Genomic DNA, 24694 nt, shown 5'->3' with positions numbered 1-24694 from the left:
GCTTCCTGAAATGCCTTATAACTCCCTATATGCCACTCTGCCCCATAATATGCCTTTTAACCCCCTAAGTGCCAGAGTGGCATATAGGGGTATAAGGCATTCCAGAAATGCCCTATGTCCCCCATTTAACACACACACACACGCACACACACTTACCGGTGCTTCCAAATTCCTGCTGTATTGCCGGGGCAGCGGGTTGACGTCTCCTTCCGCTGCAGCCGGAAGGAGGTGGAGTTGGCAGCGGGGGGTTGTCTGCGTCCGTCGCGGATACCTTTCCCGGCTGTCAGAGATCAGAGTTCCGGCACCTGTGCGGGGAACTCTGATTTCTGACAGTCGGGGAAGGTATCCGCGACGGACGCAGACAACCCCCGCTGCTAGCCACACCTCCTTCCGGCTGCAGCGGACGTTGTCTACGCGGATCGCCCCGGCAATACAGCAGGAAGCACCGGTAAGTAAGTGTGGGGGGGGGAGACAGGAGGATCCAGGTCCCCTGCAGCGGTGCGGGGGATCTGGATCTTAGTCTCATAATCAGACCTCTATTTGAGGTCTGATTAGAAGACGACCCCGATTAGAAGACGAGGGGTATTTTTCAGAGCATTTGCTCTGAAAAAAACCTCGTCTTATAATCGAGCAAATACGGTACTTTTTCCACACAGGGCCAAGGCTGGAGAGATTTTTCCTTTCTATACACAATGTAATTTAAAAACGGCATTACTCAGGTTTTCTCTCTCTAATGTTAAAATTAGTTTGCTGATCTGAAACATTAAAGTGTGACAACTATGTAAAAATAGAAATCAGGATGGGGCAAATACTTTTTCACAGCAATGTATACAATTTGGTTTAACCTGTCAGAGGGAATGTTTCCTTTATGCCGTTTATTTCTAGAGAGGTATTCCATAGCCCTATTATTCCCTGTAGATCCCAAAATTCTACATAGCATGTTTCACTAACCACAGGCAGCTACTTCACAGACAACAAAGAACTAAAAGGATTTGTGGCAAATAAAATGTGGCTTAATCTTTAGCACAGTCTATCCTTATCCTCCAAGGATATTCCAAGAGTTTCCATGTCGGCATTCTACAACCGAGAACAGACACACAGATTTAGGCCATGTTTTTCTCATTCATCAATGGTATCTACAAACAATATGTGGCATATTAGGTCATGAGCATCATCATGTAATGATAGTGTTATTCATGTATATGTGCATATATATATATATATATATATATATATATATATACACATATATATATATACATACATACATATATAGCAGAAATGCCTAAAAAAAGCAAAAAATCAGATGGGCCATTTTTCTTTTATCTCATAGTTTAGGTGTAACTTCTCTGCTCTTTTGCTTTTAATGCAGATTTCAATGTTTAATGTCAATCCAAATAGTTTTTAGGGGTCACATACATTTCTGATACAACTTGGATTCCACATTGTTCACCTATGTCACTTGCTAAGGACAGGAGCGTTTAGCATAAATGACACTCTCAAAGTAATTTTGTAATATGTAGTGATTTAAATCTTCAGAAGGGAGCGAAAATTATACTCTTTTCCCTAGTTCAGAAAGAAGGATAGGGCTGTACGGGGCTTTTTTTCTTTTTACCCAAAATGTCAATTCTTGTGGCATTTCCCGAGCAGCAGACTGTTATCATGGAAATAATCCAGCGGGTGGGATATTTCCCACAACAGGTTAATTGAAACCCACTATGCTAGATTCCAGATATTTACTTGTAAAATGTAGCTTCAGCTACCTCTCCAATATGCTTTTGGACAAGCAGCCAGATGGGTAAGGAGAGAATTCAGGGCTAAAAGAAGTAATACCACTTTCTCTGACAAGAATACAATAAAGACTTTTTTTATTCAAAGCATGGCTAAACTTTGATATAATTGCTTCTTCCTATGCAACATTTTAAAAGAAACCAGAAAACACAAAACCTAAACTGCTCATGGCCTCAAGCTACATCGGCTGAAGAATCTAAACTACAAGAACCTAATTTGTTGGGGTTTTTTTGCATATTGTAACAATGAACGATAGTACACAGAAGAATCTTTTTTTTTCTTCAAAGTGTTTCAGCATAAGTTCCAGGGAAACATTCTTCTAGCGCCACTACAGGTTTGTATATCTATATCGGGCATAAGCAAGTAAGGTATCCCAAACTAAGCAAGACACTCAGCAGGAAATCTTGTATTCCAGTACGGAAGCAAGCCCAGCATAGATTGCATCGACTCTCGAGTGCTTTCTTTATTTAAATGTAAGCCGCAGCTCGCGTTTAAATATGTGCTGTTCAGCCATTTATCACATTGATGCTCATGACCCCTTAAAGCGAATCATACTACTACTCAGAGAAATAGTCCTCTTAACCCTTTCGTGGCACTGAATCTTAAAAATGTACATCCTGGTCAAAATATTGAGCTGCTTGGAACATCAGGTTGAGCTTCTTTGTTTTATCGGTAACTTCTTATTATCAATGCAGTTTGCTTATTTAAGAGACTACTTAAAGCAGCGATGCAGGTAATATGCCAGCCTGTTTACGAGGCTGCCGCTAAAAGCTGGCATGGAACAAGCTGCAATAAACAGTTGCGTGAATTTCCCTGCTCCTTTTTTTAAGCTCTATTAATCCTTCGCAAAGCACCAGCCTCCTCCTTTTCAGAGTAACACAAATACGTGGGGCTGTGTGAGAGCTGTATTTCACCGAGGCTATTACCGAGAGAATAAGAGCATATTTTCTTTGCCTTAGACAATAAGACAGAACATCAATATCTCCTGTGCTCTCGCTGCAGGAGAAGCGGGTCTGGACACAGAAATAAACAATGCCAAACACGCTCAGTGACTCAGGCTAGAGACGAGCGCGTAGTGGCTGGGAGAAGAGAAAAAAGACGATCAAGGAGCATGAGGTCAGAGTGAAGGATGAGGCCAGAATTAGATTTAAAAAGAAAAAGAAAAAGAAAAACACACACTGGATAAAAACACACAATTCCAAGCCCCTCAACAGAAGCACTCAGCTCAGACAGGGCAGTAGAAAGTAATGGATGAGAAAGCCAGAGCTATATCTAGGAAACTAGAAGAAAAGAAGCAAGGCATGTAACGGACCACGATTGGATTTATTCAGTAAAGCCGGAAAGTGCAGAACAGCTGTGATTTTATTTTTATTATTGTTTTATTTATATAGCGCCATCAGATTCCACACTGTGGTACAATGGATAAAGTGGACAAGAAAAAAAAAGGTAAGGAAGGCCCTGTTCAAATCAGCTTACAATAATCTCTCTGACTTCACTTTACATTATGGAGGGCTCAGTGAGCTTCTAGTCGTGGAATACCTTGAATTGTTCTGTATAAAGCATTCCTAAATTAGGGAGATTTCTTGAAACTCTCCTTGCTGATTGAACTGATTATGCAGGAAGCCATTTCTGCTGAGAAAGTGGAATGGCTCTTTATAATGGATATTGAATTCAGGGAGTAAAACTCACACCTCTTCTGTCAAGTCTACCTTTAAGGAATAATCCCAACAGCCAGGGAGAAGGAATGCAGTTACAGTCAACATAATTGGCATTTTGGTACATTATATAAAATATATTTAGAAATAATGACTTTGTATGACCTGGACAGGATTAAAATTTGGTTAGATAGTTACATAGGCTTAAAAAAGACATGCGTGCATCAAGTCCAGCCTTTCCCATAACTGTTAACTGCTGTTGCTGTTGATCCAAAAGAAGGCAAAACAAATGCGGTTTGTAGCTCTTTCCAATTTTGCAACCAACTAGGGGAAAAATCCTTCTTGACCCCAGAATGGCAGTCAGATCTCTCCTGCGCCTCCTTGCTGGCAGATTCTTCCAGTCGTCAAGTCTGAGGATTTATTTTTCCAATACAATATTTCAGCTCTTTTTCAGTCAATTGACATAACGTTATGGATCATCCACTATATTTAACTATAGGGAGTTTTCTTATCTTATCATAAATCATTTATTTATTTTATCATAAACATATTGCTGGCCGGCATTCTCTAAGTGCTCTAGTTTGGTTTCATACTAGGTAGGTATGGGCAAAGATCAGTCAGCACTGAGGACCTCCTTAGCCTTCACCCATAAAGCCATTCTTAGTTTAGTGTTCGGACGTGGTATGGACTGAAACCATCACTCCTGATTGGTCCAGGTCAGCCTTAAGCTATGTGTATGGCTTACGTGGTGTTTTTTCGCAACAACCTTCAAAGACTTCTCTGATCAATTTTTCTATTGTTACCATGTCCCAGAAGGTTCTTCTCAGTTCCATGTGCAACAAACTTCTTAATAACATTGCAAACTGTACAAGATCTGCAAAATATTCAAGGGTTCCAATGATGTTGACCATAACAGTATGTAGACTTGTATTGCAACATACAAAGGATGACACATATCCTCATCCCTCCACTTTGAACGCCTTCCTCCCCTTCAGTACGAATTGCATTCTTTTGACCCCATGCTACTGCAGGCATACTCCTCTCTCCCAGCATGCTCTTTGCCTATTCCTTGCAGTCCCCTCTTCTTCATTTTACTCTGTGACCCGTTGTGACATAACTTTCTGGAACACAGTAAGGGATACAGAGAAAACTAAAAGGGGATTTATACAGAAAGCTGCTTGTATGTGGGTCACCACACTGCAAGGCCTGATCACAGCTTTGCCTGAGAGAGATCCAGAACCAGGACAATCCTACCCAAGTCAGCCGGCTTGTCAAAAAGAGTAGTTTCCTGGCTATAAATACGTCATAAATATACAAACAAAATCTACGGTGTTTACCAAAGAAACGTAACCGGGCATTAAAAGTAAATAAAAATAAATAATAATTGTATGAGCTTATAAAATAATCTCCTAGAAAGTTTATATTAACTTCAGAAGCATTAGAGTACACGGTTGCCAATGTTTTAGCATGTGATATGTATACTGCTTTTGCTGTTTCAAAACTATCCATGTAAGCAAAAAAACCCAATGTATTGGCAGGAGACAGGCCTATTTTGTATAAGAAAGAGTAGCATTAGTTGTACTCGACTGAAACATCTGTTGCTATACTATACCGTTCTATAGCAACTAAGGATGTAAATGGTCTGCTTAAAACCTTGGAGGAAATCGTCCCCTAGCAAGAATACATGAAGACAAGTCTCATGACGTAATGTTTAGAATGAGTTTCCTTTGCAGGCAGCTTCTTAGACACACCAAAGAACCAATGCAATGTTCAAACAACAATCAAAATATTTCAAGGCACCAAACATATAAGCTACCTGGCCTCAGGTGGCAACTTACAAACGGTTTTGTTTTCTGGAATACGGCTGACAAAAGCAATTAAGTTTGCATAAAATGCCATCACTGTGCGACAGGTTCACAATCACAAGATGTAATAGGTAAGCCCATGGAGTTTCGCTATCAGTAACTGAAGAGACACTTGTGTTCTACCAAACATGGCATGAAACTTAAGAAATGTACCTTATAAATTGTATCTGGCTTGGTATTTACACAATTAGTTTTCCTTAACACAACAAATTACTTAATCATACAGAAAGGGCCAAACTTGTTGAGCCCCGAACCGAAAATGCTTACGTTACGTCTCAAATTTAAGCTCACTTGTGGCATTGCAGGGAAAAAGCCTGAAATGTACAGTATACAGTTCAGCTTTCGGACTAAGTTCATAAACTATGAATAACAAAAACCATTCATAAATTGTATAATTTCAAAATCTCAATATATACCTATATTAAATTCCCAAGTAAATCAATCTCAATGGAATTTGGTTACCCTGGAGTGTAAAACAAGAAGCTTCTTCAGCTGAACAGAGATTCCATCTGAAAATGAAATGGGTATTTCTCCAGGGAGGCTTCACCTATTGCTAGCCGAGTGCTCATGTTTACATGTTCACTCACCCGGTCAGTTCTAGTCTCTGGTGTGCACAGGCAATAGAAATACACATGCTTCCAAAGCATTATATTATCCTCCAGTAGATGGGTTTAGAATTGGAACCCCTTTCTGCTTCACTGGCACATTAGCCTGCTGGGAAGGCTTCATCAAGCTGCAGGACCTGCAGAGTATTTCACAGAGTATTTTGCTGGACCGGCAGATGTAAACAAGCTTTAAGGAGGAAGCTGTTAAAAGATCATCTCAAAGGATTTTCAACACTAAGAGAAGTCCTGGGCACCAGACAGGTTCCATTCAAGAGTATTAAAGAGATAACAGATTTCAACCAGTGGCCTTTAATGATATATTTTAAAATAAAAAGTTTGAAGAAAATAAATTACCCTTGACAGGAGGTTGGAAATTTGTTGATGTACTGGCAAAGCATAAAAGCAGTCTTAGGTTGGAAACAGGTAATTTTAAAGGCCTGTCAGTCTAACATACCCAGTGAGGAAATTAATGGAGACGCTGTCGAAGACATGAATTGATGCACAGTTAAGTGCCGTGATTCACGACCCCACACAGCATGGACTTACTTTAAAGAAAGCCATTACAAATCCAGTTCATTTTTGACTGGGTAACATAAAGCAGGGTTGTGCTGGTAGATTTAGTAAAACGTTCTATACTACCCTGCACAAGACTCTTCTTGGAATTTGAAAAAGGTTACAGATGTAACAAATGACAGTAAAAGGGACACAAAGGCTATTATCAGCTAAGTGCATGACAAAAATTAATTCATTGCAAAGAAGTGGCAAAGGAGAACATCTAATTAGAAATATCAAATTATGGAACTTACGTACACTATATGACTAAAACTATGTGGGATCTGACCATCACACCTGTCTGAGCGTGTCGAACATCCCATTCCAAAACCATGGGTATTAATACTGCAGCAAGAGCACAGGAGATATTAACGTTTGCCCATTCAGCCAAAAGAGCATTTGTGAGGTCAGGCACTGATGTTGGACGAGAAGGTCTGGCTCGCAAATCAGTGTTCCAATTCATCCCAAAGGTGTTCAGTGGGGTTAAGGTCAGGGTTCTGTACGGGAAAGTTAAGTTTTTCCACACCAAACAAATGTCTTTATGGACCTTGCGTCTTGCACAGGAGCACAGTCACACTAGAACAGGGCTTTCCCCAAACTGATGCCACAAACTAAGAGCGAAAACTCTTGTTGACTTCTGTGTTTTTTTCAAGAAGCACTGCAACTCATTGTCTAAAATATATTTGTATGCTGTAGCATTAACATTACCCTTCGCAGGAACAACCTGAAAACCAGCCCCAGACCATAAACCCTCCTCCACCAAACATTACAGTAGGCACTATGCATCCCGGTAGGTAGTGTTCTCTTGACATCAGCTAAACCCAGATTCAGCCATCAGACGTCCTGCAGCGTGATTCATCACTCCAGAGAACACGTTTCCTCTACTCCAGAGTTCAGTGGCGGTGCACTTTACACCACGCCACACTATCCTTGGTATGATGCATGGTGGCTTGTGTGCAGCTGATAAGCCATGGAAACCCATTTCATGAAGCTCCCCAAGCTCAGTGCTTATCCTGATGTTGCTTCCAGACGCAGACTTTAAATCTGTAGCGAGGGATGCCACAGAGCCGATTTACTGTATATGTGCCTCTCTGCATGGTCTGCTGTTTCATGGTTGATGCTTGCACATCAAAATAATAGCACTTACAGTGGACTGGGGCAGACATTTCACTGACCCATATGTGGCAAAGGCGGCAAAAGTGTTTAAAGTCACCGAGATCTTCAGTATGACCCATTCTATTACCAATATTTGTCTATGGAGATGGCTGTCTATGTGCTTGAATGTATACACCCGTTAGCAACAGGTTTGGCAAAAACACCTAAAAAATAATTAAGAGGGGTGTCCGCATGCTTTTGGTCATAAAGTGTATCTCATTTACAAAAGGGGGTCAATTAATGCATATGATAGAGAAGTACGCCTTTTAAATTATTTTTTCCCTTGCAAATGCAAGAAGGGGTTTATCAGAATTCCCTTCCTAAACATCTAAACACAGAGTCTCCACACATATCCGCACATTCAGCGCCTGCGCTCACAATGTACATACACCGTAAACGGAATGACAACCAGCTCGAGGTGAAAGTGTTGGCTTTTGGCCAAATTTAAAACAAAACTATAATGAATTGTAATATGTAATAATGCAACACTACCATCTGCTGTGCATTCATAATATTGCACGCTTCAGAAATAAATCCAAGCACTCGTTACTGAGAAAAGTTCAAAAAATTGAACTATATGCAATTATATTCAAACATGCACAAACACTGTTACCGGCAGAGAAAATTGGATGCAAACTTACAAGAACTGTTACTTATGTTTTTTGTTTCATCTCAGAATTAACATCTAGATGTTTGTCAGAAAACATGTCGAGATTAAAAGAAAGATGTGAAAAAAAATAGTCAAAAGGAAAAATAACTAGTTTTTGCAAATTTGCATCCTGAATAGGCTAAAAATGTTCTTAATATAATATAATTCAATAACTACTGTTAATTTCAGTCACCAATCTGCTGTCCAACTCTACAGTACAACTAATTATCTTTGTTAACCCCTTAAGGACCAGGCTCTGTTTTACCTTTTGTACCATTGGGACCGAGGCTGTTTTAATACTTTTGCGGTGTTCGTGTTTAGATGTAATTTTCTCTTCACTCATTTAGTGAAACCACACAAATTATATGTTGTTTTTTTCAGGACAAGAAGGGCTTTCTTCAGATACCATTGTTTTAATCATATTATCTAATTTCCCATAAAAAAAATAATAAAATATGATGAAAAATGTAAAAAAACCCACATTTTCTGACTTTTACCCCAAAAATCTTTTACTCATCCAAAAAAGCTAATGAAAAACCCTACTAAATATATTCTACTATTTGTCCTGAGTTTAGAAATACCCAATGTTTTTATGTTTTTTTGCTTTTTTCTGCACGTTATGGAGCATTAAGTACAGGTAGCGTTTTGCTATTTCAAAACCATTTTTTCCAAATCTGGTAATTCTTCCCCCCATTTACCATTTCGGGTATCTTTGAAGCCGGCCAATGCAATTTACCCCATCAAATCATATATTTTTGAAAACTAGACACCCCAAGGTATTTCAAATGCTAGTATTTTAACCCTTTCCATGCATGAGATTCTACCACCAGCCTTTGCCACACTTTGTGTTAGTATTTTTTTGGTATTTTTTTTTACACAAATTGTACTTTGGGTATACATTTATAGCTCCAGGTATACGTCACTATCAAACAACACCCTAATATGTGTTCAATAACATCTCTCGAGTACAGTGATACCACCCATGCATGGGTTTGACTGCTGTTTGGGGTTAAAAGGCCACATTTGGGAAGCGCGCTTTTTTCCCCCTATTTTGGTCAGTCTGTGCCTATGCCCTATCTTTGAGCCTGGCCACTACAATTTACCTCATAAAACCATATATTTTTGAAAACTAGACACCCCAAGGTACTTAAAATGGTAGTATTTAACCCTTTCCATGCATCAGATTCTACCACCAGCCTTTGCCACACTTTGTGGTAGTATTTTTTTTATTTTTTTTTTTCACACAAATTGTACTTTGGGTATAAATTTATAGCTCCAGGTATACGTCACTATCAAACAACACCCTAATATGTGTTCAGGAACATCTCCCGAGTTCAGTCATACCCCACATGTATGGGTTTGTCTGGTGTTTGAGGTTAAAATGCCACATTTTGGAAGTGCGCTTTTTTTTCCCCCCATTTCGGTCAGTCTGTGCCTATGCCCTATCTTTGAGCCCGGCCACTCCAATTTACCCCATCAAACCATTCATTTTTTTAAATTAGACACCCCTTGGGTATTTGAAATGCTTTTATTTAATTTTTTCCACGTCAGGATTTTTGGGAAGATACAGCGCTAATTTTAGCACTTGCTCATAATAATAAACTTTATTTTTTTATTTTATTTATTTTACTCTTTTTGGACTTTTTTTTTACATTTTGCTGGAACTGGATAGTTCCTCTAAAGCATAATAATTTTTAAATGTTACCATGTTTTTTTTAAGCTTTTTCTTTTTTTTTTAAATATTTTACTAATCACATAGTGATTAGAAAGCTGGCCTCCATTGACTTGTATGGTTGAATGCAGTACCTGTATTCAACCAGCAAGTGGAGCCAGAGTTCTCTAGAAGGTCAGGAGACCGTCTAGCGAACTTTTTCAACTTTATTTTTTTTTTTCCCGGGCCGCCGCCATCTTGCGGATGGTGAAGACTGCGTGCAGCTGCGGCTGTGACCGCTCTCCGGAGCGGTCACAGTCCATCAAGAGGTAAGTGTTTGGTGTCGCTGGATGCCTCCTGATCGAGGCATTCCAGCGACACCATTGAAGTTTAGGAGGTGATCGTTGATCGCCTCCTAAACGCTTTTAAAACGGGCGTCCGCCGCCATACAATGTATGGCGGCTGTTGACGCCCCGGGGAGGGGCCAGACATGGCCCATCATGCCGATCTCGGTGTTGCTGAATGCCTCGACATCGAGGCATTACAGCAACACCGTTTAAGCTTAGAAAGTGATCATTGATCACTTTCTAAGCTTGTTTAAGTCTGATGACGTGTCAGGCACGTCATAGGTCGTTAAGTGACCGTTTTGCATGACGTGCCTGACCCGGCAATGGACGTTAAGGGGTTAAATGAAAAAGAAACTCTTCCATTCAATGACATTTGTTATGTTATTACATTATTCTTGCAGGCATATAATGAATAGTAATAGGGCTAGCATTCACTGGTGCAAAAAAAAATAAAAAATATGAATCATGAGAATAAAAAGATAATATCATTGATCAGATTTTCTTGTGATGGGTTCTCAAGCTGATCCCTTTTGTGTAAAGTGTTTTTCAGGACTATTTTCACTTACTTGTGAGTAACTGGAAGCAGGCTCACCCAGTGTCCCAGAGTTCTCTTCATCAGGATGACTGTGCACTGGACTCGCAAGAGGTTTTCTCCCGCTTGACCCATGTTGTGTGAGTGACTTGTCGGAGTTTCCTGCATCCTCCCATTCTTTAACTCTGTGACCACACTTGTCATATTTGACTTCTTCGCTCTCCTCCTGAGTAATGCTGTCTTGGCTGTCCCCTCTTTCCTGTTCATTTTCATGTGAAGATGGGGCTCCCAACACCAATGGCTCATTAAAGTCCATCTTATTCAAGAGTCTCCTCTGAGCTTTCTTTAAGCTCTTTTGGTACACCTCCAGTTGGCAGAGTATAACCCGAGTGTAAGCATTAGGATCTACCCCTTTGGGGCAGAAAGGAATTCCCCAGTAATAATGTACAGCGGCCTCACTCTGGTGTCCCTGAGTGGAATTCACACCAGAAATGTTAGGGGAAGCTTTAGATGTCAGATCTTTAGCTTCTACTTTCAATGTACTCCCACCGCAAAGATTAGTCTTTTCATCAATTTGTGCTTTCTGAGATGAGCTATTCTCATTCAAGGGTTCAGACTGCATAGAACTGGGAACCTGAGAGGATAAATCCAGTTGAAGAGTTTCTGAGCAGTGTGAGCACTGATCATCTAGATCTTCCTGCGGTCTATGAGAATGCGGACTGGCTTCATGAAAGAGTTTGCGGGGAACCAATTTCAGTGGATGGGGGGGCTGCTTAGGAAAAACAGGACTTAAAACCAATTTGTTTGTAGGAGAGTTGGTCACAAAGTCACTGAGGTTGCTTAGACATGGAACAGTTTCCGTCTCTAAAATGGGATCCCTACAGTTTGGTGACAAAATTACACTGGAACTTTCTACAATATCTTGGCTTAATCGTGTCAACGATACCATGGGACTTTTGGGATTATCTACACCTGAGAGGTCAGAGCGTTGCGATAAGGGCAGTTCTTTGCCAGCTTCCTCTGGACCTACAAATTTTATGTAAGAGCGAAAACTCTTGTTGACTTCTGTGTTTTTTTCAGGAACGTCAGAAGCACCGCAACTCTAAAGGAAAAGAAACTAATTCAGTAAACGTTGTGAAAGAAACCATCGTAACCGATTACAGTACTTATAAATGTTTTATTTACGTGAAGACTCTCTTCGATAGCCTTTCTCAAGAGTTCGTTCTCCTCTTCATGACTGTAGTTGATATGGTTAGCTTCTCGCTCACTTATTTTCACCGCCAGAGCCAGCTGCTCTTCCTCGGTCATCTCTAGATTGGAGTGGGAAAAAATGACATATAGCAGACCTTTAAAAATGGAGGCATATAGAATAGGTATATATTAGTATATAGAAAGTTATTCTAAATAAACACGTTGTAAGCTTTTCCATGATATAACTCAATTTTAATGCAATGTGAACATGATTTATGGCAGTGTTGTTTTAAATGACTCAAGATAGAGAGCATCATACTTATCACTACTTATATTTTGTATTGTGATAAAATAACTCGTACTGACATCAAACAACTTCTTCTCACATAATCACAGCAAACTTAGTATGCCCTTTGGCTTTTGACTTGATAAAGTGAAGACTCCCAAAAACTTGTCAATACAAAATATTGTAGGCCAAATAAACCATATTACAAAATTCTGCAACATTCTGTTACTTTGCGTCTCCAATTGCAAATGCTATCCCATAGTCTTGCTAAATGATGCATGCATCCAAGAGAACAGAGACACATAATGCTGTTGTCTTCTTCAAGGCAGTTACACACCAGTTTTTCTCGTGGTTAGTAATGAGGACCTACTGCACATTTTGTATGCATTGGTTGTTCCCACCAATAATATTTCTTATATAAAACAATCATGTATCTTCTATTCCAAACTCACGTGCAATTCTCCTCTTGTAGACAGTTCTCCTTCGATCCAACTGCAGTCTTCCCCTCTTCTTTGGTAAACAATTTCCCTGATCTGTATTCTGAATTAACAGTAAAGGGAAAGTAAAATCAAACTGCAATAACAGAAGACATCAACATTTCCAAAAAGACATACAGCGGAATAAAATTTAAGTTTGTGTAAAAAACCCCAAAAAGACAAAAAAAAATCCACTTTCACATCAAAATTACCAAATTCACATTGACATAAGCCTTTAATATCAAAGTTAGAAAGCTCCATAAATTCCTGGAAAAGAAGACTATGAATTTTAGCTTTTGAGATGACAACGAATTGTAGTATGTGGTTATACCCAGTTCGCTGTAAGGCTGTTTAATAGGGTTTAATATAGCACTAATACAAAATGGAAAGCCAACTAGTCTTCTAACTAGTACCTAGTACTCAGTATCTTCTAATACTAGTACTCAGCAGAAGCCTTGAAGTCCAAGTGCCCTAAAACTGATTGTCATGCACTGGGTAATCATCATGCCATAGCCATATTATGTTCAGCATAATTTAAACGGCTTTCCATTAACATACTTAGCACTATTAATAATGGTTTGTTTTATTCAAGCAGCTGTTTTCTCAGTTTTAAGCTCTCCGAACACCTTCTCCAACCATCCGGCATCTTTAGCTACTGCTGTCACGAATGAAGATTTGCAGAACTCTCCAGAGTCGCATGGAGCTCTCAGAGAAGGAAAACTGTATCCCCAATAAGAGAACAGCATATTGATAGCTAGCAGGATCCATATAACATATGCTTTCATGCATATTGCTTTTTCTACCATGCTGAATACCTAAAGGGGTAGTCGTCACTGTGTTCTGCTGCAGGAATTAGAAAGGGATGTAAAGGGATGTCACTATGGGTGGTTAAATGTACAGCTTGTTTTATTTCTAGGCTATTTATGGATTATCATAATGCAAAATTATATCTATTAAATGAACATCTATATGGTGTGTGACAATATTCCTTTATCCTATAATGAACACATTAGTGCTAACAACAACAATCATAGATCAAAACTTTCCAAGGGACAAGAGAGGCTGCACATGGCCTACAGGAATTACCCCGGAATTTGCTTGGCAAACCGACACAGACTTGAGACACCCTCATGCCCAACGCCTTGTAGAACGCCAGTCGGCTCAAAGTCCTAAATTGCAGGCAAATCTGGCAGGACTGTGCATGTGCCACAGACCAGTTAATCCCCCTCTACCATCAGCAACACACCCAACCTCAATATAAAGATGCAGTTTGTGAGAGTTTGATCACTAACTGGGGCTATTACAGAAAATCACATGTTCTAAACACAATCTATACAATAACACAATAGCTCCATCTTGAGGAAGAAGTCTCCCCAACTAGTTAACTGGGATTATAATTCATGCAAGCTTCTCTCCACTTCACGTACTTCTCATTTCTTAAATGGCACAGCTGCCTTCCTGTGTTTATCATTTAATGAATAAGGAATTTAATAATTGCTCCTGCAGACCATTAAAATGCAAACACTGCTTGCAGAATATATGCATTTTCTGCCGAGCAGCTCCCAAGCGATCCTTTAGCACATTTAATATGCTTAGCAGCTTCTCTGCACTCATATATCAATTTTAGTCCTGCAGGATTTCAACAATAAACTGCAAAAAAAAAATTCTAACTCTACAATTTTTAATCATCTGTGTCGACGGAGATGCAATCGCGGTTTAAAGCGATACACATCACTGGGCAGACAGAAGAGTTGTCTTAGCCCTCGAGGATGGAGACCGTGGGGTAGAGCCAGTGGAGTCTAAACGGTACGTGTGAAATCTGACAATATCCATATTTCAGATCAATCCTTTAGCCTCCGCAAATATAAAGTCGGAACCTGTGTATGTAGCCACAGTTCTCCATCATTAACACGTATTTAAAAAGTGTGTTCAAAAAAAGTTTATCCAATAACTGTGAGCAAGGAAGTGACAAACATGCGCCAATATTCATGTCAGGGAAAGGGAAAAAGTCTTACCTAAGGATAGGGCAGCGGCTACTACCCGACAAACTGTAAATTAAAAGGAAAATTGTGTGACTGTATGTCATGCCTATTGTCCCTGTGTAAAGAACCAGTAACAACACAAGGGTTTACCAAAGCCTCTGATAACGTTCAACTTGAAATAGCAAAGAAATTTGGGTGAAAGTTTCTGAAATTGGAATGGAAACATAGTGGATATGCTCAGAGTATCTTTTGCTGTGCTAATCCCCACGAATATATCATATTCCTTCAGCTCTTTCCTGTGACCCTCAGGAGTAATAAACCTTCCACTAAGAAACCATACAATGACACACTAAAATGGTGTGTGTGTGTATTTATATATATATATATATATATATATATATATATATATATATATATATATATATTTATTATAACTGCCTGAACCAGCAACAGACATGGAAGGAAGATCAAGTAGAGGAGTTACCATGGCCAGCCGAGACCCTGCATGCGAGGTATCATCGACAAATAGCTGAGTTGGCTGAAATTGGGAAATCCTACCAGTAGCTGGAGGGCCTGGACTCAAAGACATTGCTGAGGCACTAATGATGGCAGCACTAGAGCAGGCAGTAAGCACCAGATCCATAGAGGCAGCCATCAACCGCACCGGACAGGACTCAAGGTGCAGGCTATGGAGAGAGGCTTCTGAGACAGTCCAACGCATAGTGCTGGGGTGTAAGATGCTCGCGGGAACAATGTACACTGAATGACTATACTAAGTAGCTGGCATTGTGTAGAGGAACTTCTGCACGGAGTATGGCCTAAACCCAGGAATAAACGCCGACATCCCCCAGCAGACCGCCATGGAAGATAAAACAGAGTTACCACAGTCTACCTTTTTTTATATGAAACCACCTTTATCAGCATTCTTAAAACATAAGGATGCTTCTAATTAGGTCTCTTTGGTTAAAGCTTCAAAGCTGGTGACAAAATACTCTTTTGCACATTTAGAATAATGTGATTTTGAAAGCGATTAACACGTATAGTTAAACAGTTCAATTAATTTGGCCATCCTTTTACATGTAGCTTTGTAGTATGAATGGAGCAAATTTAAGAGGAAACATGCTTTCCTGAAAGAGATTTAAAGATAACTATTCTATTAATTCGGAAGAAATTTAAAAAAAAAAAAAAAGTAAAATCCAGGACTTCCAGCTTAATCAGTGTTTCCTGCATAAAGTGCGCAATATTGGATTTGCAAGCCAACAATAATCTAATTATCTCACATCTCTACACATGCTGTCAGATTTTTTTGAAATTAATTAGGCATTAAACTGCCTTGTTAACAAATACACATGCCGTGGAGTGACACTAATTTTCTTTTCTTTCTGTAGCTACATGGCAAAATGCCTTTGAGATCATGCTCTAACAGCTTCTATGTTTTACCTATGAGACAAAGGTGTTGTTAATTTAGAAGGCACGTACATTCCTGTGAACTAAAAACTTTCATACGAAGAATGACACCTCTTCAACAGAATTAACATTTTTCATAAATCTGTAAGTAAGAAGCAATTGTGCACTTCTTTGTGTAAATGTATATTTTATTGCATACCACTTTTTAGAAGAGATCACCTCTAAATAAAGAAGGGGATTTACATTTTTTTCCACCGCATCCCTTGCCATTAAAGCAAACCTGTCGCTAAGTATAAACTTGATTTTCATTGACAGGACATATAAACTATATGTTGACTATGTTGTGGTTTTCTTTAAATTTTTTTTAAACACACCATATGGAAGTTCTAAGATATTTGTAATAAAAGATTAAGAGATCTTCACTTACCTATTATGAGACAGCAATTTTGTGGGTTTTTTTTAAAGTTACAAAGCTGTAAATGCTTTTAAATGCACAACCATCAAGGGTGCCATTTGCATGCTGGGATACTTCATCATTTCAGCAAGACAGACATTCATAAATATTTTAACAAACCACCTGTGTCCTTTACATATGCAAGTAATCCTAAAAAATGTTGTTTGCACAATTCCAGTGGCACACCACATATATATCATAAACAACGGCTCATGCAAGTGTGGCTGGGGGTACCTATGCGTAGTAGGTGCTTGAACCCAAACCACACGGCTCTGAGAAATGCTACCAGAGATCTTAAGGCATCCCGGCCCTAGAAATATTGAATCTTGCTGTATAAAGGAACCCTCCAGCCCATCTATCCTGTCCATGCATGCTGACATTTCTTTATAGTATCCACCTCTGCTTGAAGGTTAGTTCATGAAGCAATATTTTATTATACTATAGAAAAACCTCTGGCCTTATAATTTCAGCCCATAGCCTCTTCACCTAGCATTTGTCCTCCTTCGAAAATATCCTACCCTCTCGGATTTTCAAATGCTTTTATAATATCTCTCTCATCATTATGCCAAACGTTTTAAGATCATCGAGTCTTTCCCGATATTTTAATAAAAAAATAAAAATAAAAAAATGTTTCACGGCAAATAAGAAACATTCAGCTCATCAAATCTGTCTATTTTTCCTGCTGTAAAGACTCAAACATAAAACATGGTTTTGCCTTAGATTTAGGATAGCATTCTGTCTCCAGTACTGGTCCAGTTACTACTTGCTATACCACCTTGCTTCCTGCTTCTATTTACCACCACGGTGAACTGCCTACCCACCTTTATGTCAGCACCCTAAACCTATTTCACATACATGCCAAGGTATGTACGCACAGGTGCCCATCATGTGGAATCTCTAGATAAAACGAGTAAGATAGATGCTGTTAGGAGCTTGTGGTTGCAATGCCTTACTTGCACACCCACTTTTCTGGAGATAAGGTGTATTATAATTACTCTCTGAAATGCTATACAGAACATAAGAAATTATAAGCAAGCTGTACCATGATGAATATGTGTATAAACCCAGGTACATGCATGGCCTAATAATGGGTTGCACACTCTGCTTGTCACACTAGATGAATGGAGAACAGGCATGTCCCTCCACTTTTCTTATCCTAAGTGTTTCTCAATGAAACACTATGCAGGGCACTGGTTGGGGGAAGTAAATATTCTTTAATTACAGATTAAACACAGATATATATATATATATATATATATATATTTCCTTTCCCCCCCATAAAATACTGTAGACGGAGACGAAAACATTTTTGACTCTATATACATCTGACCCAGATTACACACCTCTCCATCACTATCAGAAATTACAATTAATGGACTTTCCATTGTTCTGTTTCTCCCAGGGCTACCATCAGGCCTGCTGTGACTACCATCCTCCTTTGAAGAGCACTGCCAGTCATCTCCCTCTGAATGGCTTTTCCTTCTTTTGCGAGGAGGCATCTTGAGCCAACTATTAAAAAAAAAAAGTAACTTGTTTATTTTCCCGTTGTTAAGCCTGGAATAACAAACACATAATTGTCGTAATGTCAAGTTTAACAGAACAGGACACTTTAAATAACATTTACTAAATTTTGTTTTAGTTTTCCAACACAGAATGTGGTTTGCTCCATGATACATCATCAATGTTCTACGACAGCATTCGAGGAACTTCATCTCAAATGACATCAGTGCATGAATATGAAACAAAGTTTCCCGTCCCCTCTGACCCAGTGTAACAGTTACAGTTAGAGTGATTGGATTTTATTTTAATTGTGTCAAAGTACTAAGAGAAATTTACATTTAAAAAAAAAACCAATGCACAGTAAACACTGGTCCCAGGCAAAGTGTGACCAGGAAGCAGAGGATGACCCTGGTAATCAGATCAGAGAAGTTTTACTAGCAGACACAGCAGTTGCCAACTGACTCCCATACCCAAGGGGGGGGGCTACAGGGTCAGTTGCCAGGGGCTGGTGGTCAATGTATCTTTGGGTAGAGGTGATGTTCAGGGACCCCGCTCAGTAGCCCCACAGCCATGTGTGTCAGTGACGCCTCCCACTTCGCAGGCTGAGAAGTTCCGTGTTTATGTTGTGGGGGCAATTAAATATGCACACTGTGGCAAATAAGGGACCGGTTGCCAGAAGTAGCTGAACAGACAGGCACTTTGACCTACAGTGCCGGGTAAGTGTTCATATTTGCCTCAAGGTGGGGTAATTCTCTGACACTCACCAGCCTACTGGTTTTCTGGACTTCTGCTAGCTCACGGGTGGTTCAGGAAAACTGCCTGGTGCTAACTAATTCCACTTCATTATGTCTGACTTGCGATAAGCTCCGTAGTTGCTGTTACTTATGATAATTAAGAAACGGGTAGTAATAAGATGAATAATAACACGCTCGCGCGCTTCAGCTTCTTCCTGTCTTCGCGCGAGAACTTCTCCGCGCGTCCTCCGAGAGTCATCCCGAAACCAAGCAGTACGGGTACGCGCGGATAGAAGGAACGTACCAAGTGAGCACAGATATAAGGGGTGTGGGGAAAAAAAAATTGAAAACATTTTATTTTGTTTTCACTCATTAATTTGATTATAAAAGTTGCCATTTAATATGGCAATGCCAACAATTTCAGGTCTGTAGTAAAAATGATACCTATAATTCAGTAGGCAATGTAGGGATTTTCAGAACAGTAGCGGCTAGTTCTTATGCAGTAGAAGGACCCGTTGGCAGACCATATGACCCTTTGGTCATATGATAGACAACAACAGGAAGCTGGAAAGCGCCGTGCTGATACGCTGCTGCTTCTTAACAAGGGATGTGAGGGTTTAGTGAGAGTAGCAGGTACTGTATGTTTTGGGTTTTTTTGTGAAGCTGAGGGAAGATTCAGCCCGTCCGAATTGTGTGTGTGTGTGTGTGTGTGTGTGTGTGTGTGTGTGTGTGAAGCTGAGGGAAGATTCAGCCCGTCCGAAGGTAATAATAAAACGCTGTTTTATTATCTGTCTTTACGTGTGTGTGTGGTGTGTGTGTACAGTGGGAAGTGGTTTGCGTGGCTGCTGCGTGATACACATAACAAATCCACACGGTGCCCGGCGAAATCAGCAATACATCACTATCCTAATTGCAATAGCGGGTCTATAAACTCTATAACACAAATAACCGAATTTTGCTACTGAGGTAAACTCTATTAAGTTATGCAACCTTGTTATATATAAACCCTCACAGGCCGAGTAGGTTCTCCGTGGCCCGATCCTGATGTAAGGACGCGTCCGGAGGAGCAGGGAATGGGTCTGTGTTCTGGCTGACATGTCAGAGAGAGACATAAGCATGGTTGGCGGTGGCGAGTACAACGCTTTGTGCGCACGCAGTATAACTAGAAGTGTCGCCATGAGTTGCCATCTTTTTGGTTTCCAAGATTTCTTTGCACAGTAATGCCAGTTTGTACCGTTATAGATGTATCATCCCATATCTAAATACAGTGCGTTTTACTGAAGATGCTGCATCGCTGGGTTATGCTGCCTTGAGAAGTACAAGGACTTTGTTAAGTGAGTTTATATCGCACTTTAATTCACATGGACTTCACTGAGGATCTCTAAACCTTAAACATCTGATACCTTGTGGACTACGTTAAGGTGGGGCTTACACCTAGAATGTGTTTTATATATACTTCTTTTTTGTTTTTTACTCTTCAACTATTGTTGATGCATTTATCTATTGATACATTTATACATTCATGGATTATTACTTATTCACACAGGTCACTTCATTTATAATTAAGGGATCAGGAATTACAATCCATCCACCTACACATAGCGCAGGACACTATATTATTATTTTTCTGAGAAGTACAGCTGCCTGAATACACGATATACAGCAAAAGCTAGAAATGTTGGGGGAAAAAATACAGGGAAAACAGTCCCGATGCAGCTAATGCGTACTACTACAAACATTTATTTCAAGGGGTATTTTCCTTCAACTACTGACTTTCCACATTTAACTTGTGGAGCGAGTTCAGTCACTTGACTCAGATGATCCAGAATACAGAGTAATATGTTGATCAGGCTGAGAGGTGGCTCCAAAGGAAAACACCACCTTTGCCTTGTGGTACAGTCTGTCCTGGCTGTGATCTCATAATACTATGATGTCATAAGGCCATCACCACTTGACAGCCTCTGGATGTCTCAGTTTATGTAGAGGTAGCAGTACTCAACATATGTTAGCCTGTGCATTACAGGGTGTGAAACTGCGCTACAGTTTTTCAATTGAATTTGAAGAAAAAAATAGGCAGAGACTATAAGGCTTTAGTTTGTGCGCCTAATATCCTGCACACATGGCTGGAAGTCTCTGGACCTGAACCATCTTTGATGGACACCTGACAGTACAGATTTCCTCTGTCATGGAGTGCATTTGCTGTGGGCCACCTAGGCCTCGCCTGACCAGCATAATAATATTCTTGCTGTTTGTGCTTGGCTGGGTGCTTTTATGCAGTGCATCTGTGCTTTCTGTGTATGGGTTCCGGTCATGCCAGTCCGGCATTTCCATCTGTGGGATATACAAAGTACTGGGCCCAGTACTTGCCATGATAGGGCTGGCATCTATAATAATGGCAGAATTTACTGCCAGACAGGATAGGAGAAGGAGAGAATCAATAGGAGACCATTCAAATCCAGACAGCCGCTTCCTCCATGGGAAGAGCCGACAGTTTGTCCAGTTTTTAACGCTTGGGATCCTGTTCATCGGTTGCGGAATACTTATTGCTATCCCAGGAGTTGTGGTATCAAAATGCAAGCCGGTACCCAAAACAGCTACAGCTCCTGGAGTCTGCGAAAATCGCTCGTTGCAAATATCTGGACTTGTAATTGCAGTAGTTGGCTTGTTTTTCTGCCTGTTGGCGCGTTTGACCATAAACCATCTGGTCGATGATGTCCCCGAGTCTGAGGAGGAACCCAGAGATCAGCCATATAGCATTATGTTGGAGGGCGAAGTCTACATGTTCCCGCCACCCCCACCGCCATACTTTCCAAGAGGATGTAACATGCCAACGAGCGAGGATCCACCTCCTTACTACAGCATGTATAATAATTCATATAATGATGAATCCAGCAGACGCGCTCGGGAAGCCATTCCACTGCCGAGCTGTTCTACCAACGAGGGTTTTCCTTCAGAGCCGCCTCCAAGCTACGCTGAGCTATATCCTCCTCAGCCTGAGCCTGCTGACAATTAATCAACATCTTATATCTATCTTTCCGAATCATCATGTGAATCAAGCGTCTGAACTCGGGAACATGCGTGCACCATTCCGCTGCTGAGTGCCTCCAAGCTCCAAAGAGATATTTCCTCCTCGGCCTGATCCTGCACAGGGTTCATCAACATCATATTACTCTGTCTTCTGGATCATCTGAGTCAAGTGACTGAACTTGCTCCACAAGTTAAATGTGGGAAGTCAATAGTTGTAGTAAAATACCGTTTGAAATAAATGTTTGTAGTAGTACGCATTAGCTGTGTTGAGACTGTTTTGTTTTTTTTCTTCCAACATTTTTAGCTTCTGCTGTATATCGTGTATTCAGGCAGCTGTATTTCTCGAAAAAATAAGTTTCTTGCGCTAAGTGTAAGTGGAGGGATTGTAATATCTGATCCCTCAATTATAAAAAATAGTGACCTGTGCTAAATCAGTAATAATCCATGAATGTATAAATTAATTGATAAATGCATCAATAAATAATAGTTGTAGAGTAAACAAAATGTATATATAAACACATTCCAGGTGTAAGCCCAACCTTAATGTAGTCCACAAGGTATCAGATGTTTAAGGTTTAGAGATCCTCAGTGAAGTCCATGTGAATTAAAGTGCGATATAAACTCACTTTACAAAGTCCTTGTACTTCTCAAGGCAGCATAACCCAGCGATGCAGCATCTTCAGTAAAACGCACTGTATTTAGATATGGGATGATACATCTGTAACGGTACAAACTGGCATTACTGTGCAAAGAAATCTTGGAAACCAAAGAGATGGCAACTCATGGCGACACTTCTAGTTATACTGCGTGCGCACAAAGCGTTGTACTCGCCACCGCCAACCATGCTTATGTCTCTCTCTGACATGTCAGCCAGAACACAGACCCATTCCCTGCTCCTCCGGACGCGTCCTTACATCAGGATTGGGCCACGGAGAACCTACTCGGCCTGTGAGGGTTTATATATAACAAGGTTGCATAACTTAATAGCGTTTTTTTTTGTTATAGTGTTTTATAGACCCGCTCTTGCAGTTAAACAGAATTATATATTCCTAACCTCGCCGGGCACCGTGTGGGTTTGTTATGTGTATCACGCAGCAGCCACGCAAAACACTTCCCACTGTACACTCACCACACACCACGTCTGCAGGACCGTGCGCACTACGGACAGGTAAAGACAGACAGACAGACAATGAAACAGATTTTTATTATTACCTTCTCTCTGCACTCAAGCGCTTCCTCTTTGGCAGTCGGTAGAGACGGCGGGGCGGACTGAATCTTCCCTCGGCTTCCTAGAAACATGCAGGACCTGCTACTCTCACTAATCCCTCACATCCCTTGTTTAAGCAGCAGCTTGTCCAGGACGCACTTTGCTGCTGCTGGTAATTCGCTGCACCAATGGGATAGATAGCCTGCTGACGTCATCAGCGTCTTCCTATTGGTTCGGAAGTTGCTGCTACCATTATTAGATTTTACCCTTGCTGGGTACACTGGCATCTGAGACTGTATCAGTAGGGAGAGTGAGTACAAAGTTAATAAGACATGGCAGGCGAGTAACATTTAAACAATTAACTGAAACTTGGTGTGGAAACATAAAGCTAGAGCACGCAATATTGAAGTGGTTAGAAATGGGTACGTGTCCAATATTCGGTATGTGATTAAAAACAAATTGTGTATAATGCAGGTGTCACACACACGCGTGCGCGATATCCTGCAATATGGTATGGTTTTACCGTGGAAAATTAAAGATATAGTGCCTGGTGTTAGAAACTGGTGTGTTTTCTATGGGGACCAATATGTTTACAGTGCAGATGTCATACCTACCCACTCCATAATATTTTAAAATATATGATTTTACTGTGGAAAGTAAAAAATATAGAGCCCCACATATCCCCCCCCATCGGTTGGAAAAATGTCTATTTTGTAACCGATGGGGGGGGGGACACAATGCAGATGTGTCGTACGCTACACTATAATATCTTACGGTATGGTATGCTTTTACTGTGGAAATTAAAGGATATAGAGCCAATTTCTTGAATTCATCATTTTTCCACCAGACCAATATATTTTCATTGCATATATAACAATATTCTATGAAATTTACTATTGAAATTTAAAGATATAGAGGACTTAATACCAGCATATTGCTTATAAATTGTAATTTGCATCTTTCTCTTTGTAGATGTAGAGATCAGGCCTCTATAAGGACCATATCATCACTTCCTCATTCATCTTTACGCTAAACGTAGTTCTTAACGACTTATGTTTCGGGTTGTCATGCTGCAGAATAAATTTACGGCCAATCTGATGCCTCTCTAATGGTATTGCATGATGGATAGTTATCTGCCTGTACTTCTCAGCATCGAGGAGACACCATTTGCAGAAATGCTGCCCCAAACGTGATAGGGACCTCCACCATTCACTGTTGCCTGCACCCATTCCTGTATCGCTCTCCATCTCATCAGCGAACAAACTGCCTTCTGCTACAATCACGTATTTCACATTTTGACTCATCAGTCCAGAGCACTTGCTGACATTTTTCTGCACCCCAGTTCTTGTGTTTTCGTAAATACTTGAGTCACTTGGCCTTTTTTAAATTCATCCCATGTTGTAAGATATCATAGAGGGAGAAGTGCGTGTTATATCTACATTGTTAACATATTGGTCCAATGAGAGATTGTTTTTACAAAAATTGAAAGAAAAAACCCCCTCTCGATACAAATACCCTTAAAGGGAAATGATGCTACAATACCGGCTTTTTCAGCAGCAATATAATATTATAAACCATTAACTTACCCGAACACAAGCATACAACATATCACCCCGTATGGATTACCG

At 40.2% G+C, this 24694-nt stretch overlaps 2 protein-coding genes across 2 annotated transcripts in view; one reads left to right on the top strand and one right to left on the bottom strand.

The window, feature by feature from the left end:
- LOC149299433 (BRCA1-A complex subunit RAP80-like) overlaps positions 1 to 15458 on the bottom strand; it is a 29561-nt gene extending 14103 nt beyond the window's left edge. Inside the window, exons 1-4 of the mRNA XM_089485995.1 lie at positions 15222 to 15458; positions 12732 to 12852; positions 11988 to 12112; positions 10837 to 11904 (exon numbers count right to left, since the gene is read on the bottom strand). Of these exons, the coding sequence (XP_089342121.1) occupies positions 10837 to 11904; positions 11988 to 12112; positions 12732 to 12852; positions 15222 to 15458 (1551 nt within the window). The remainder of the gene's footprint in view (positions 1 to 10836; positions 11905 to 11987; positions 12113 to 12731; positions 12853 to 15221) is intronic.
- Positions 15459 to 21017: 5559 nt separating this feature from the next.
- On the top strand, positions 21018 to 21845 carry LOC149299432 (transmembrane protein 171-like). Its single transcript, XM_089485994.1, has one exon. It carries the CDS (start codon positions 21018 to 21020, stop codon positions 21843 to 21845), a length of 828 nt encoding a protein of 275 aa, XP_089342120.1.
- The last annotated feature ends 2849 nt before the right edge of the window (positions 21846 to 24694 follow it).

This window comes from Sceloporus occidentalis, unplaced genomic scaffold (genome assembly GCF_023333645.1).
Source record: "Sceloporus occidentalis isolate IW3139 unplaced genomic scaffold, rSceOcc1.0.p SCAF_28, whole genome shotgun sequence".
NCBI lineage: Eukaryota > Metazoa > Chordata > Lepidosauria > Squamata > Phrynosomatidae > Sceloporus > Sceloporus occidentalis.
The sequence above is the reverse complement of the archived record's forward strand: the minus strand, read 5'-3'. Positions and strand labels throughout refer to the sequence as shown.

Excerpts from the sequence above, each read along its gene's own strand:
- LOC149299432 (XM_089485994.1), top strand. The coding sequence starts at position 21,018 with ATGGAGTGCATTTGCTGTGGGCCACCTAGGCCTCGCCTGACCAGCATA.